General features: G+C 42.1%; 1 protein-coding gene across 7 annotated transcripts in view; it reads right to left on the bottom strand.

Moving 5' to 3' along the window:
* Ubox5 (U-box domain containing 5) overlaps positions 1-17,486 on the bottom strand; it is a 40,090-nt gene that overhangs the window by 8,724 nt on the left and 13,880 nt on the right. For 4 of the 7 annotated variants that reach the window (XM_048348903.1, XM_048348901.1, XM_048348907.1 and 1 more), the window contains exons 2-4: positions 6,730-6,900; positions 3,912-3,973; positions 1,306-2,509 (exon numbers count right to left, since the gene is read on the bottom strand). In XM_048348903.1, the coding sequence (XP_048204860.1) occupies positions 1,306-2,509; positions 3,912-3,965 (1,258 nt within the window). In that variant the 5' untranslated portion in view covers positions 3,966-3,973; positions 6,730-6,900. Of the gene's footprint in view, positions 1-1,305; positions 2,510-3,911; positions 4,074-6,729; positions 7,556-13,974; positions 14,800-17,486 lie in introns of those variants that run through there. The other 3 variants (XM_048348905.1, XM_048348904.1, XM_048348906.1) reach the window with 3 other exon arrangements.

The raw sequence follows: 17,486 nt of genomic DNA, 5'->3' as shown, positions 1-17,486 counted from the left end.
TTTTAAAACTATATGAATATATTATTTTTAAAAAGCTGATGCTAAGGCTTAGTTAAAACAGTATAATAACAAAGCAGTATAAACTTCTTTTGTGAAATCACCTTTAAAACTCTTACCTAATCTTATATTCCAAAGATTCCTGTTTGTTTCAATTTTGTAGTTGAGAAATCTTACCAATTTTCTCTATTCTCTGTTTTTTTGTTTTTGTTTTTTTTTTTTTTGGCCATTCCTGGACCTTGGACTCAGGGCCTGAGCAACTGTCCCTGGCTTCTTCCCGCTCAAGGCTAGCACTCTGCCACTTGAGCCACAGCGCCACTTCTGGCCGTTTTCTGTATATGTGGTGCTGGGGAATCGAACCTAGGGCCTCGTGTATCCGAGGCAGGCACTCTTGCCACTAGGCTATATCCCCAGCCCTATTCTCTGTTTTAATCAGTATTCTCCCTAAATCATCAAGGCTCTCTAGACTTTCTGCTCAGACTGTCCTTGGCTGAAAAGACATTTTTTAATTTATAGTTTCTTGTTTTTTTTTGCTCCTCCTGTCTTTTACTAGATTTAATATATTCCTGGTCAGTCTTATTTAGAACACATGAAAACCACAATACTCTTTCCTGTAGGGCCTTAGGGGCTGAACATGAATATGGGGTTCAGCAACGGCTCCTAAACTGGGTGCATGGCGCATGGAGTTGGGCAGGGTGAGTTGGGCTTAAGCCAAGCTCAAGCAAAGCCACCAAGTGTTGGGCTTCAGAGGTCACCAATGGCAAAGTGCTAGGGAAGAGGCAGGAAGCCCAGAGGCCTAAATCTCATACTCAGGAACACTGCAGCCTGCTGCTTTGAGGTGACTTTTCTTTCCAAGCTGGAACCTTCCTACTTTTCTGGGTGCTATGGCGGCTCATGGGGAGGTAAGGCACCTCTATCAGTGCTCCTCTGTGAAGGCCAAAAAATACCCTGGAGCTCATTGATACCTGAGGAGCCAGAAAGATGTCAACAGAAAACCTAGTCTGCTCTGAGGGACTAGTGTCTCTCCTCCCAGGTTTGACCAGAGGAGATTGGAGCCAGAAGAGTGTTGACCTGGCCATGGCACAAAAGGGAGCCTGAGGCAAGCAAGCCCACCAGTGTGACTACACTAGATGGAGGGGGGAAAATACAGATGGAGTCAAGGCATAGAAAACACATACAGCCCCTCCATGGGATCTTACAGAATGAGAAAGAAGCATGGGCAGTAGCCTGACAAATTAAGCCACAAAGCATACTGCTAAGGAGGATAAGCTAACGGCCACAGGCCATGGACATAGGACAGGGGGTTACCTGTTGAACAGTCCATGTGTGTCAGGCCAAGCTCACTGATGGCTTTCATCTTCTTGGTGGTGTGTTCTGAGGTAGTGGGTGAGACCAGAGGGTTTATGCTAGAGAAACAGGAAGGATTTGCACCACAGCTGCTGTCCGAGGCCTGTCCAGCCTGCTCCAGCTTCCTTTTCCGAGAGGGCAGGGCAATGATAGAAGGGGTCAGTGCTGATGCAGTCTGTGCTCTCCCAAGTAGATGGCAGCCAGGGATGGAGTGCTGGAGCAGGAAATGATCTATCCGGGCTTTCAGGGAAGTGTGCGGCAGGGGCTGGGAGTGTGGAGTAAAGGCTACCCCTGTGAAAGGGTCGCTGGGCACTCGACCCCACGCAGCTTCACTACGGTTGCACTTTTCCAGAGTGCTCTGGTCGATGACCTTGCCAGAGGGCAGAAGCATGGGGCAAGTCATGATCTCCAGGGTGATGGGATCCAGAAACTCCTCAGGTACATCCTGAATCTCCTTAGCCAGTCCCTGGAGGCCCGAGGGGTCCTGTGGGTGCTCAGACTGGCCCCCAGGGACACACTCACTTTCCATGGGCAAGGCGGGGGTCTGAAAAGCCAAGTCTTGAGGCAGGCTCTCCGAAGCCACCAACAGAACACTGTCTATCACATCTTGAGAGCAGGTCTTGGCTGGCTGACCCCACACTTCCAGCCGTTTGATGCAAGGAATGCCACTGCCTGTCACGTGGGTGATGCAGATCTTGAGGTGGGACACGTGGCTAAGGGAAAGAGCTCCCTTATTCCACAGCTCCTGAGTTATAGCAGCAGCAGGAGAGGGCAGTGTGACTTCCACTGGGCTAAAAGGTGGCCTGGTCTTGAAGCCCCTGTGGCTGAACACCACTTGGTTCTGGTTTTTCAGTAAGACTTTGCCTACCAAGGTGAAGGCTTCCTTGTCTGGGACAGATGGCTCAGTTAGGCCCAGGGCCTGGCACTCAGATGAACTCCAAGAGGCTCTGCTGGATAAGGCAGATGTGTACATTTCCAGGCCAGTGACATTCTGGCCTCCCCCAGCTGTGAGGTCTAAGATAATCCTACAAATTTCTACATTGAAAGGAAAGGAAACTGTCACATAGACTGGTGGCTTAATAAAATACTCTGTCCTAAAACCATGGCTTCTTTTTGTGAGGTCTTCAGAGATGAGATTTTCAACTTCATAACCATCTGCTGATATCTAGATTTAATGACATATAGGACATACATTAATCCAAATGAAAACAACTGGTTTTCAAGAATTAGGGAGCAGCTGAGTTGTCATCTATCTTTAATGTCACTTTTTCCTTCCTTCCTTCCTTCCTTCCTTCCCTCCTTCCCTCCCTCCCTCCCTCCCTCTTTCTTTCTTTCTTTCTTTCTTTCTTTCTTTCTTTCTTTCTTTCTTTCTTTCTTTCTTTCTTTCTTTCTTTCTTTCTTTCTTTCTTTCTTTCTTTCTTTCTTTCTTTCTTTCTTTCTTTCTTTCTTTCTTTTTCACCAGTACAGTGGTTCAAACTGAGGCCCTCACACTCTTGTTTAGCTTTTTCACTCATGGCTGGTCCTCTACTACAATGCCTCCAGACTGGCTTTTTGATCATTAACTGCAAATGAGAGTATCACAGGCTTTTCTTTCTGTGCGGGTTTTGAACCATAATCTCTGGATCTTAGGCCCCTGATTAACTAGTTAAAAGTTTACTTCTTAAAAAAAACCAAAAACCTCCTTAAAGAAGTTTAAAGTTCCTCACTTTCAAATTTCCTCTACTGAACTGAATTGTCTAAGTTTTTTTTTTTTTTTGTAAAGTACCCCAAATCACACCAAAAGCTATAGGCAACTCCCCAAGTAATGGGAGCCATAAAACTCTACTCAAGCTGGACGTGGGGTGGACATCTGTAATCCCAGCATTTGGGATGCTGAGACAGGAGGACTAAAAGTTAGGTTATATACATTCTGTCTTAATTTTTTAAAATTTCTATGTAAATTTAAATAAATGGCAAGCCGAGCATGGTGGCACATGACGGTAACACTAGCACATGGGAGGCTGAGGCAGGATGATATGAGTTTGAGGCCAGCCTGTACTACATAGTAAACCCTGTGTCAAGCAAAACAAAACAGAACAAAACATTCAGTAATATATAGTGAGGAATCTAAACTACAAATACCAACTATTGCTTCTAGCATTAGAAATTAGCAAAAGATAGTCAGGTGTGGAAGCTCACTCCTGTAATACTAGCACTCAGGCGGTTTTGGCAGAAGGATCGTGAATGACTTCTAGAACAGCTTAAGTTACATAGTAAGACTCTGTCTCAAAACAAATAAACTAACAAAAAGGGATTAGTAAAAGAAGTAGGGGAAAAGAATATTTCTACTTTCACTATGCCTTTGAGTAGCACTAGAATTAATCACCTGAGGGATCACACAGTGACAAAATCCCCACACAAAATGAGTTATAGCTCTATGCTTTACGCTTCTAGAGGTATGTCTGCCCCATGCTTACCTATCTGGTAATCTAAAGGTGAAAGTATAGTAAGCCTGAATCAAGTCCACATACACAAAAGAATATGGAGAAAATATATACTGAATACTTATGTGTAAATATTCACTTTACCTTGTTGCAGTGAATTCTTGGTCTGAATTGCGGAAGACAAAGATTTATTACCATCTTTGTAGCTGCAAGAATAGATACCAAGCATCAGAAACAGCCTTAAACAAGAAATGAAACTTGGTATCAGACAAGTTAAAGCTCGGTTCTAAATTTGAGGAATTGATTCTAGGGGAAAAAAGGAATCATATTCTCTTGCAGTCCATATTCTCCATGCATCTTAAACAGAATGTTGTGGGGAAACTAGACACTAATGGTTGTGAAGGAGAGTTCTATTGCAGACTCCTCAGCCTGGGAAAGCTGGCCAGTTCTCTGGCTGACAGCAATGCCAAAGACTCGGGGGAGACAAGGCCTGCCAGTGCTGCTATAGGAGCTCCTTCCTGGAAAGGGACAAAGGTGGCTAGGCTAAAAAACAAAGAGAACCTAGAATGGAAAAGGTCACAGAAAACAGTCATAGTGGTGCTGGATACTTTTGTCATTTCATATTTGTGAATTCACAGATGATTTTATTGGGGGTAGGAGGTTGAACCCAGAGCCTCCTGCTCTTGCTTGGCTTCTTTTCCCCTCATGACTGACACTCTAATACTTGAGCCACATTTCTACTTGCAGCTTTTTGTCTACCCAGGTTGGCTGTGAACTGTGATCCTTAGATCTCAGCCTCCTGAGTATCTAGGATTATAGGTGTGAGCCATCCTGCCTGCCCCTAATGTTTTCTTATTAAAATAAAACAATCAAGCCAGGTGCTCATGGCTCACACCAGTAATCCTAGCTTCTCAGGAGATGGGGATCTGAGGATCGCAGTTCAAGGTTGCTGGGGCAGGAAAACTCCATGCGATGCTCATTTCCAATTAACCACCCAAAAGCTGGAAGTGGAGCTGTGGCTCGAGTGGCAGAACAATAGCCTCAAGTACACACACACACACACACACACACACACACACACACACAAAACAAAACCTCAGGGATAGTACCCTCCTCCCCACACATGCAGAGATGCAGAGGGAGAGAAGGAAAGAGGGGGAGAGGGAGAGGGAGAGGGAGAGGGAGGGGGTGTCCAGGAGCCAGGTACTGGTGGCTCACACCTGTAATCTTAATTACTCAAGAAGCTGAAATACCATTCAAAACTAGACTACACAGAAAAGTCTGTCAAAATCCATCTCCAAAATAACTAGTAAAAAGTAAGGCTGGAAGTGTGACTCAAGTAGCAGAGAGCCAGTTGTGAGCAAGTAAGCTAAGTGAGTATAACAGTCTGAGTTCAAACCTCTGCACTGCCAAAAATTAAAAATCATCATTGAAAAGCCTTTTTAAAAACTGAGTTATACTGAATACATGGAGCAATTTAAAGAGCTATTGTGACTCCTTTACAATATAAATACAGCATTTCTTTTTTTTTTTTGGCCAGTCCTGGGGCTTGGACTCATGGCCTGAGCACTGTCCCTGGCTTCTTTTTGCTCAAGGCTAGCACTCTGCTACTTGAGCCACAGCGCCACTTCTGGCCATTTTCTGTATATGTGGTGCTGGGGAATCGAACCCAGGGCCTCATGTATATGAGGCAGGCACTCTTGCCACTAGGCCACATCCCCAGCCCTCCAGCATTTCTTTTCTGTTTTTTTTTTTTTTTTTTGTCTTTTTTGTCTTTTTTTTTTTTTTTTTTTTTTGGCCAGTCCTGGGCCTTGGACTCAGGGCCTGAGCACCGTCCCTGGCTTCTTCCCGCTCAAGGCTAGCACTCTGCCACCTGAGCCACAGCGCCCCTTCTGGCTGTTTTCCATATATGTGGTGCTGGGGAATCGAACAGAGAGCTTCATGTGTAGGAGGCAAGCACTCTTGCCACTAGGCCATATTCCCAGCCCTCTTTGTCTATTCTTCAGTACTACCTGGGTTTTAACAGAGTCTCCTACTTGCTAAGCTGGTAATCTACTACCTGAACTGTACCCCTACCAATTTTGCTTTGGGGTTTTCATTCTTTTCTTTTTTTAGTCAGTTGTGGGGCTTGAACTCAGGGCCTGGGCTCTGTCCCTGAGCTCTTTTGCTCAAGGATAGTGCCCTCTTTGAGCCACAGCTCCACTTCCAGTTTTCTGGTGGTTAATTGGAGATAAGAGTCTCATGGACTTTCTTTTTTTGTTTTTGCTTTTGTTTTTTGCCAGTCCTGGGCCTTGGACTCAGGGCCTGAGCACTGTCCCTGGCTTCTTTTTGCTCAAGACTAGCACTTTGTCACTTGAGCCACAGCGCCACTTCTGGCCGTTTTCTATATATGTGGTGCTGGGGAATCGAATCCAGGGCTTCATGTATGCGAGGCAAGCAGTCTTGCCACTAGGCCATATTCCCAGCCCCTCATGGACTTTCTTACCTGGGCTGGGTTCGAACCATGATTTCAGATCTCAGTCTCCTGACTAGCTAGGATTACAGGTGTGAGCCACTAGCACTCAGCTACTTCATGTATTTTTCAAATAGGGTCTTACATTTTTTTGCCCAGGCCAGCCTAGACTAATAAATCTCCTATTTATATCTCCTACATAGCTAGGATGACAGGTTTATGTGCCATCCACTAGAGTTTTATTGGATGAGATGTGCTCTCATTAATTTTTGCCTAAGCTGGCTTTGAACTTCAATTCTGATCTCTACTTCCCAGAAGCTAGAATTGTAAGCTTGAACCACTGTGCTAGCTCATAAGGAAAATGTTAACAGGGCTCCCCATTCTTCTTCTCACATGTGTGGAGATGAGTCTTCTAGTGAAATATCTTACCTGATGAAGCTGTCAACTCTACTAGTTATCTACTAAAGTACACGAGCCTAGATCAGACTAGTTGCTCTCCACAGTACTTACCAAAATGTAATGTGAGGGAATATTTACAGAGACTTCAGTCAATCCAACGTTAATTCTCTTCAGTCCAGCCCAAGTGGCACCTCTTGCCTCCTGCCAGGCATCGCTGGGGGCTGCTGCAGGGCATATCCAATACCACTACATCACAAGTTTCTCGGAAGTTAGGGTCCTCAACTGTAGCAAGAATAAATGCAACATATTAATAAAAATTCAGGGCCAGAGGTATACCTTCAATGGTAAATTTTTGCCTATCAGATGTGAAGCTCTTGGTTCAATTCCAAACAGTGGCAAGAAAACAAATTCAGTACCAATCTGTGAAAACTTGAAGGACACTAGGGTAAGTTAACACACTAGCTGAGAACCATAATTTGAATATCTACAGCATATCTTTTGGGGTGAATCTTATCAAAGTTACAATAAGCTGCATACAGTGGTTCAAGATTGTAATCTTACTTGGGATGTGGAGATCTTGGGGATTCTAGATTAAGGCCAGCCCAGGCAAAAAAGTTTGTAAGACTCCATCTCCACCAATGGCTGGGTATGATAGAATCTGTTACCCTATCCACAGGGAAAGCAGCAAGTAGGTGCACTGATATATACCTGTTTTCCCTCGCAACACAGTGAAGCTATTGATAACACAGGGTGCCCAGGATATAAACTGAGACTATCTTGAAGATAACCAAGGCAAAAAGGGGTTAGAGGTGTGGTTCAAGTGGCAGAATGCTAGCCATTCAAGCACAAGGCATAGGGTTCAACCCTCAGTACTGTCAAACAAACAACCTCCCACAATAAGGCCACTTTATACAATTAATAAATGCTAAAAGAAAAGCTTGGCAGGGGCTGGGAATATGGCCTAGTGGCAAGAACGCTTGTCCCGCATACATGAAGCCCTGGGTTCAGTTCCCCAGCACCAGATATATAGAAAATGGCCAGAAGTGGCGCTGTGGCTCAAGTGGCAGAGTGCTAGCCTTGAGCAAACAGAAGCCAGGGACAGTGCTCAGACCCTGAGTCCAAGGCCCAGGACTGGCAAAAAAAAAAAAAGAAAAGCTTGGCATTGGTGGGCTCATACCTGTAATCCTAGATACTCAGGAGGTTGAGACCTAAGGCTCAAAGCTAGCATGGGCAGGAAAGTCCATGAAATTCTTATCTTCAATTAATTACCAAAAAAATAGCTAGAAGTGGAAGTATGGCTCAAGTGGTAGAGTGCTAGCCAGGACAGTGCCTATGCCCTGACTTCAAATCTCAGAACCAGTACAAAAATGATTTAATAAAATTTAATAAAAGATACACTTCCTAGAGTGAATCCTTCAGTATAGTGGACCACCCATTCATGGCAATCCTCCTTATTCCACCACAAATAGTATTCATCAAACTATTATCTGTGTAAGACTTGACTCTATAAGGCTGGATGCTGTTTTGTTAGGCTAGAAAAATGAACATTTTCTGTCCTACACGGGATCCTCTCTTGGAGACCCACAAGGAAATGTCTCTTTTCATCTTTGTACTACAGTAATTGCTTTTCATGAGCAAGTCAGTATTTTATCATATGAGTACAAGTTAAGTTCTTTTACTTTGGCTTCTAGAAAGCTCAGTAAAATCTGTGGCCCATCACTCAACTGTCTGTTGCCCTAGAATCTTTACTTATTTTTATGACATATGTCAATGTCATATTTTGTTATGAATGAGTTTTCTTAAAATCACTTTAGAACAGGATGGGGTATAAATCAGTAGTAGATCATCTCCTTTTGGTACATATTTACATCAGCAGCAACCCTTTATTATATTAAGGTAAACATTTTAAGTAGATTTTTGTCTTAGTACAATTTTATTTTTTAAAATAAGTGTGTGTGTGTGTGTGTGTGTGTGTGTGTGTGTACACATGCATGAACGTGTGATGGTACTGGGGCTTGAACTCAGAGCTTCATGCTTTTGCTTGCCTTCTTCAATTGAAACAATCTACCACTTAAGCCATGACTCCAGTTCCAGCTTTTTGCTGGTTAACTGAAGGTAAGTCTCAGACTTTTCTGCCCCAGGTGGCTTCAAACTTTGATCCTCAAATATCAGCCTCTTTTTTTTTTTTTTTTTGCCAGTCCTGGGGCTTGGACTCAGGGCCTGAGCACTGTCCCTGGCTTCTTTTTGCTCAAGGCTAGCACTCTGCCACTTGAGCCACAGCGCCACTTCTGGCCATTTTCTGTATATGTGGTGCTGGGGAATTGAACCCAGGGCCTCATGTATATGAGGCAAGCACTCTTGCCACTAGGCCATATCCCCAGCCCAAACATCAGCCTCTTGAGTAGCAACAATTATATGTGTGAGATGTTTAATTTTTTTATTGTTAAAAAATGCTAGACCCAGGCACAGGTCCCTCATGCTGATAATCCTAGCTATTCAGAAGCCTGAGAGCTGAGAATTGAGGTGAAAAGCAAGGTTAGGCAGACAAATCCAAGAGACTCTTATCTCCAATTAACCAGCAAAAAGCTGAAATTAAGCCTAGCAGTGGTGGCTCATAGCTATAATCTTAGCTACTCAGGAGGTTGAGATCTGAGGACTAAAGTTTGAAGCCAGCCTAGGCAATGAAGTCCATGAGACTCATCTCCAATTAACCACCAACAAGCTGGAAGTGTTGCTGCAGGGACAGTGCCCAGGCTTTGAGTTCAAGCCCCAGGACCAGAAGAAAAAAAAAAAAAAAAGAGGAGGGGAAGGAGGGGAAGGAGGAGGAAGAGGAGCAACAGCAGCAGCAGCAGCCAGGCACTCTTACCTCATGCCTGTAATCCTAGCTGCTCAGAAGGTTGAGATCTGAGGATCAAGGTTTGAAGCCAGATGGGAGAAGGAAAGTCCTGAGAAGGAAAGTTCGTGAAACTCTTATCTTCAATTAACCACTAGAATACTGGAAGTGAAGTTGGGTTCAAAGTGGTAGAGCATTAACCATGAGCAAAAAAGCTCAGGGACAGCACCCAGGTCCTGAGTTCAAGTCCTACAACTGACAGAAAACAAAAACAAAGAAAACAAAATGAATGGTTCTATTAAGTCCTGAAGCAAATGAAGACTTCTATCGGTGATTATATAATAAAAAGATTTGTAATGTAGCTTTCTGCAGATGACGTTCACATTTTGAGAAGAATGGCCTAAATCAATGTTTTTCAACTTATAGATTTTGAAAACAAGTTACAGGTTAAAGAATAAAAATTAAAACATATAAAATACCAAGCACCAAAGTGCATAAAGAATGAGTATTAGGTCATGAAGCTTTTGTTTCAGTTTTGTGCAAATAAAGAAAAGCATATGCTTAATCTAGCATGAATTGTATTTCCTGTTGTTGGTCTTGATTTTTAAAAGTATACTCACATCACAGGGAAGAATTTACAAGAGTAACATTTGAACTATGGACAATTGTGCTTGTTTTGGCAGCACAAAGAGTAACACTGGGACAATACAGAGAAAATTGGCATGAACAACTAGGATATAAGACTGAGCATAGGGCTGGGGATATGGCCTAGTGGCAAGAGTGCCTGCCTCGGATACACGAGGCCCTGGGTTCGATTCCCCAGCACCACATATACAGAAAACGGCCAGAAGCGGCGCTGTGGCTCAAGTGGCAGAGTGCTAGCCTTGAGCGGGAAGAAGCCAGGGACAGTGCTCAGGCCCTGAGTCCAAGGCCCAGGACTGGCCAAAAAAAAAGACTGAGCATAGCAACAACTCGGAAGAGGGATATATGCTACATCCTAAGGGTACATTGGAGTATATATGCTCAACTACAGGATCCCAGAGGGGAGAAGAGGAAGAGTCCTAGATACAACTAAGTCATAGAAGAGGGACCATATGAGGCTGGGAATGTGGCTTAGCAGTACAGTACTTGCCTAGCATGCATGAAGCCCTGGGTTTGATTCCTTAGCACCACATAAACAGAAAAGGCCAGAAGTGGCACTGTGCCTCAAATGGTAGAGTGCTAGCCTTGAGCAAAAGAAGCCAGGGACAGTGCTCAGGCCCTGAGTTCAAGCCCCAGGACTGGCAAAAAGAAAAGAAAAAGAAAGAGGGACTATATGAGTCAAGTTCAGGAAATGCCACTTAAATGGCTGGAGATTTTTTAGGATGCAGTTTCATAGTTCCCAGTCTAGTCTCAAAGTCATAGGCTCAAGTGATCTTTCTACCTCAGTATCTTGAGTAGATAGGACTATACATACATCATCATCACTGGGCTAAGGGGGAATCGGAGTATGCAGAAGGCCTTGAATGTCATTTGAAAGGCCTTAAATGACCTCCTCTCGCTGAAACAATGTTTCTCAAATCTATAGGTCAAGAACTAAGAACATTATTGAGTAGGTTATAAATATTTGTTTTGGTGCCAGTTCTGGGCTTGAACTCAGAACCTGGGTGCTGTCCTTGAGCTTTTTTTGTCCAAGGCCTTCTACCCATTGAGCCACAGCAACACTTTCTGCCTTTTGGTGATTACAGATGGACTTTCATGGACTCTCTCTCATGGACTTTCCTGAATAGGCTGGTTTTGAACCACAATCCTCAGATTGAGTAGCTAGGATTTTTCAATTGAGTAGAATAGAAAGGAAATATCAGAATGTACCACAAATAAGGGTGAGCTTTATTCTGCAAAGCTTTTGCTTCAGCTATGTATATATATAGAGAGATACTTGTTGGTTTATTCATTCATTCAAGATTTAAAAAAAAATTGAAACCCACTGATCAGAAAGAAATCGTAGAAAGCTTATAATCAAGGGGAAAAATGACACTAATGAAGCCCACTATTAACCTCTTAGATGACAACAGCAATTCTGAACCACTTAGAAGCGATTCATCCTTCAAGAGCTCCCTTTCCGTTGGCTGATGTGTTCCAATGACCTTTCTGTACTATAAGAAGGCTATTTTGCAAATGGCTGCCTGAAGACAGCAAAAATGAGTGCCAAGGTACAAACTACTTAGAAATAAGTGGGTACTCTGTTTGTCCCTTGATACTTTCTCCCTTTAGTTTGAGGGAGGGATAGTCTTCAAAAAGAGGAAAATGGATAATTCATACATTACTAAGCATCTTGCAAGGAGATCAAGGACACTAAGAAATTATATTTTAAATAATTAAACCTTTCATTTTAAGATGACTCTAGGCTCATGTGCCATTATGAGAGGTCCCACATACTCTGCACCCAGTTTTCCCTGGTTGTAATTACTACACTGCTATATCACCTTAAGAACATGATCAACACTAACAACCCAGCCATTCAAATTTTAGTTTTACATTTGTGTGTGCCTAAAGCTACTCAGTTATGTGACTTTACATGTAGATTTGTGCAATCAATACTAAAAATCAAGACACAGAATAGCTGAATTACTATAAGGATTTTAGGAAACTGTGTGTGGATGCACACACACACATGTGCATTCCCAGGGCCTCACATATTTTACACAAATGCTTCGCTATTGAGCTAGACCCTAAGTACTTTTTCTTTTTATAGTACTAAAGTTTGAACTCAGGGTCTTTTAGGTTGGTACCTCTACCACTGAAACCATGCCTCAAGCCTTTTTTTTTTTTTTGCTAGTTATTTTTCAGATAAGGTCTTGCTTCCTACCTGGGAGTGTACCCAAGCCTACATCTGCCTACTTTAGGCTATACCCATACTTCTACATCCAGCTACAATCCATGTGTGTATTACTAAATGCAGCTTCCCTCTGTGGAGATGGAGTCTTACAGGCCTTTCTTCCCTGGGCTGGCCTAGAACTGCTATTCTCCCTTTCTTGCTTCCTATGTAGCTTAGGATAACAGGCATGTGCCACTATACCCAGCTATGGGTTAAAGGGTTTGGGGAACTTTTCTACATGGGGCTAGCCTCAAACTATGATCATCCTGACCTTAGCTCCCCAAATAGCTAGGTAAGAGCCATTGGTGCCTGGCTTCCAAAATATTCTTATTACCACATTAGTGTTTTAACTCTTTACCCCAATCTAAGCCTGGTTAAAGCCTTCAGCTCATACTGTAAAAAAAAACAACACAAAAAAAACACAATCTGAGCGACATATTTCTTTTTATTACTCATGTCAGCTAAGTGGTAATATGACTACAGAAAAATACTAAAGTAGACACAAAGAAAAAGAATACAAGACTTGTAGAACTACTACCACCAGTTGTTAAAGGGCAGCACAGACCCGTAATCCCAGCATTAGGGAGGTGGAGGCAGGAGTTAAGAGGCTAGCCTATGCTACATGGTAAGACTCTATCTCCAAAGAAAAAAACCAACCCAAAACAAAAACAAAGGGCTGGGTGTAGTACATACATACATAATACCACATATAATACATACATATATAATACTTGAAAAATGGATAGGAGGCAAATCTGGCAAATGACTCTAGCTGAAAAACTAAAAACAAAAAGTGGGTATGTATAGACAGTAGTTTAGGAGGTAAGGGTGTATACATTCAGAAATTTAAATATGTAACATATTAGATTGGTGGGCTACACTGAGACTTTTGCTTTGGTGTGTGGCAAAGTTGAGGTGCACAGCTTAAATACCTGGACTGGTTCCTGAGGTCTCAGGATGATATCAGGGAGGACTGCACAATCTACATCCAGTGCTCAGGTACTTTGTGTAGCTGGTAGTCCAAATTGGTCTGGATGTTAAGATAGACAAGGCTTTCTCCTCTACCTCCCTGTACTTGGGCTCAGGAGGGGGGAAAGGAAAGGGTCAGGCAGGGGCCCAGAAGTGGAATGACCAACTATACTAATCTAGTCAGGACAGAGAGGTTTCTCAGAACATGGGACTTTCAGTGGTAAAACTGGGTAAGTCCTGGGCAAACTGGGATGAGTTGGTTACACTGTTCAAAGGTACTCCCTGGAGCTTGACGCAATGAAACAAATACTTTGCTGCTGTTGTTGAGGTCAAATCCTGGAGGTGGGAGAAGTGTGGAAGGACAATTTGGAAGAGAGTAAGTTAACCATGACACTTTCTGAACACCAGAGTATCCATTTTTCTTAGGCCTACAAAGAAGTTGCCATAGCAGACTTATACAATCCGATACTGATTTCACAAAAATGTAATAGAAAGTAATTCTGGTAGATACATATATTTTAAAGACTGGGCTCAAACAGGTTACAGAGGAAAAAAGAAAAGATTACCTGTCAAATAAGAGAAAAGCGTTTAACCTCAAAGAGTAGGTGGAATACCAATATGGTGAGCAATTTTATAAATTGAGCACTTCAGCTTCTAAAGACACATAATGCTTCTTATAATTTCTAAATTGAGTTACCTGTCCACCCATGAAAAACGTGTAACTTAGGCATATTTTTCTTAGAGCTGGTTAAAATGAAAGACAGCTGCTCCCAACCTATCTCTACCAGTAAGAGGTGTGCAAAAAGACAAACAAGCATAGGCTCAAAAGAAGCTTGTAATTTTATAAGTTGTTCAGGTGAGCCACACTTCAAGGGTTTAATGTGTTGAAGCACTGTTCCAGGCACAAAGAGACAGTTTTGTTTTTGCAGTGCAGTTTCAAGAATCAAAGCCAGGACCATGCACATGCTAGGTAAGTATCTTACACAATGAGATATACCTTCAGCCCACGGACAAAGCTTTTACTCTTAAGAAACCCATAGGTAGAGCTAGTCATCAGTGCCCCACACCTGTAATCCTAGCTACACAGGAGGCTGAGATCTGAGGATCATGGTTTGAAGCTAGACTGGGCAGAAGTGTGGGACTTAGCTCTAACTAACAGTTTTTTTAAAAGCCAGAAATGGAGATGTGGCTCAAGTGGTAGAGTGCCATCCTTGAGAGAAAAAGTGAAGGATAGTGCCAAGCCCTGAGTTCAAGTTCTAGTACTGGCACCAAATAAGAGAAAAAAAATGCAGGTATGGTGGCATATATCTATATAATCCCAGCCCTCACATGGCTAAGGTAGAGTAATAACAAGCTCAAAGTCAGCTTGAACTACACAGTGAGTGTCTCAAAAAAAAGGGGGGGGGTACTAAGTAAAAATATAAGATTAAAACAAGGCGAAGACAAGTATTCTTCCAAAAAGACTAAGTCAAGATCTATAACTTGGGGCTGGGAATATGGCCTAGTGGTAGAGTGCTTGCCTTGTATACATGAAGCCCTGGGTTCAATTCCTCAGCACCACAGATACAGAAAAAGCCAGAAGTGGTGCTGTGGCTCAAGTGGTAGAGTGCTAGCCTTGAGCAAAAAGAAACCAGGGACAGTACTCAGGCCCTGAGTTCAAGCCCCATGACTGGCAAAAAAAAAAAATCTATAACTCAGGACTGGGAATGTGGCTCAGCGGTAGAGTGCTTGCCTAGTGGCATGAAGACCTGGGTTCAATTCCTCAGTATCGCATAAACAGAAAAAGCTCAAATTGATGCTTTGGCTCAAGTGGTAGAATGCTAGCCTTGAGCAAAAGACGTTCAGAGACAGTGCCCAGGCCCTGAGTTCAAGCCCCATGACTAGCAAAAACAAACAAACAAAAAAAACAACTTAATCATTACCTAATAACTATCAGCAAAATTCTGTGGGATCCTAAGTGAGATGACCAGGCCATGAAATACAAACTTGATACTAACCCTGTCCTTCCCCCAGTACCTTACTTCATGTTCTTTTCCCTCTGCTGAATGTTCAAGTTATCTTTGCCTCTAATACCCTATGTTCAGCACATTCATCTCTTCTGTGTCACAGCCCTCAAAATACTGATGCTGTTTTGTTTTTTTTCTGAGTTGCCAGATTTAGCAAATAGTGTTCAATTAACCCTGAATTTCAAATAATAAACACTGAATTTCTTTTATATATAAGAATATCCCATATATTATTTGGGACATACTTAAAACTTAAAAAGCTATTTATTGAACACACAGAAAATGAGGATCAAAAAGGAATTTCCCTAACATAAGGGTTTATGAAAAATTCACAGCTGACATCAAACTCAAAGATGGAAAACTGAAGCATTCCTCTGGATCAGGGGACTGATCTGACAAGTATGGCTACTTTTATCACATCTATTCAGTATCTTACTAGAAGTTCTTGCCAGAGCATTTAGGCAAGAAATAAGATATCCAAAGTAGAAGGAAAGATGTAAAACTATCTCTACATACAGGTACCATGAGCCTAATATGTAGAAGATCCACACTATTATAAAAATTTTTGAGCTAATAAATGAATTAAACAAAACAGTAAGTTTTGACACTGGTCTTTAACAATCAAATGGAAGCTGGGCACTAGTGACTCAAATCTGTAATTTTAGCAACTCAGGAGGCTGAGATCTGAGAATTGTGAAGCAGCCCGGACAGACATATTGATGAGACTATGAAATTCTTTAATCTCCAATTTACCAGCAAAAAGTTGGAATTGGAGGTATGGCTCAAGTGGTAGACTGCTAGTTTTGAGTTGAAGCCCCAGTAATGGCACTAAATAAAATTTTTAAAAATGGAATGGTGCCATTTCAGTTTGCATGAATGATAAAGTACTCTCTGAGGAAGTGATCTTTATAATGAGACCTGAATAATAAAATTCCTTGTAAAAGAAATTCTCACCAAGTGTTGGTGGCTCATGCCGGTAATCCTAGCTACTCAAGAGGCTAAGTGGGAGTCCAGGTAAGTCCATGAGATTCTTATTTTTAATTAACCACCAAAAAGCTGGAAGTGGAATTGTGACAAGTAGTAGAATGCTAACTTTGAGTGAAAAAGCTAAGGGACAGTGCCCAAGCACTGAATTCAGGCCATAGGACTGGCACTAAACTACAAATAATCAAATAAATAAGGAAGAAAGAGCAATGAAGGACAGCCAACTCAACACAAACAGGAATTCAGACATTCCATTTAGAGGATGTGAAAAAAGCACAAAGGGAAAATTCTGAAATGTAAGTGAAGCTTAGAGACTATTATCTTACACAAAGTATAGGACAATTACTTTTTTTAAAAAAATGTTTTAGGCAGACTCAAAATAACTGTAAGAGAATGACAGCAAGTAGAAAAAAAACACTAAGTAGGACTTACTGGACAGGACATTTCAAGATTTTTTTTTTTTTTTTTTTTTTGCCAGTCCTGGGCCTTGAACTCAGGGCCTGAGTATTGTCCCTGGCTTCCTTTTTGCTCAAGGCTAGCACTCTACCACTTCAGCCACTGCGCCACTTCTGGCAGCTTTCTATATATGTGGTGCTGTGGAATTGAATCCAGGGCTTCATATATATGAGGCAAGCTCTCTTGCCATTAGGCCATATTCCCAGCCCTAGAATAAAATGTGTAAACTAACTACATGGTAGCCACAATTTACTACTGGTATGGATTATAATTGATAATAATGTGTCCTAGCTTCAATCTACTGCAGAAGCATAACTACATCTCCTTAGCAGATGCTTTTATTATCAAACTTACATTCTAGCTTTTGTAAATGGCAATACAGGTTGAATATTCTTTAACCAAAATATTTGGCATCAGAAACATTTCACATTTTAGATTGTTTCATATATGAGACTATCTGTATACACTGCCATTTGATTATCCTTAATCCAAAACCCTGAAAATCCAGAATGTTCTGAAACCACCTAAGAAAGAAAAAGAAAGCGAGTTGGGAGGGAGGAAGAAAGAAAAGAAAAAACCTCCATAGGCTGAGAGCAAGCTCATGCCTACCATCCCAGATACTCAGGAGTTGGAGTTTAGAAGAACTATGGTTCCATCAAGGCCAGTCTGGGCAAGAACCCATCAAAATCAATAAGCTAGATATGATGGTATGTGCCTATTTAGAAGGCTATAGGCAAAAGAATCATGGTTTGAGACTGGCACT

This window comes from Perognathus longimembris, chromosome 6, assembly GCF_023159225.1.
Source record: "Perognathus longimembris pacificus isolate PPM17 chromosome 6, ASM2315922v1, whole genome shotgun sequence".
In the NCBI taxonomy this organism is placed as follows: Eukaryota; Metazoa; Chordata; class Mammalia; order Rodentia; family Heteromyidae; genus Perognathus; species Perognathus longimembris.
Note: the sequence above shows the minus strand (reverse complement) of the source record. Positions and strands in the feature narration are given on the sequence as shown.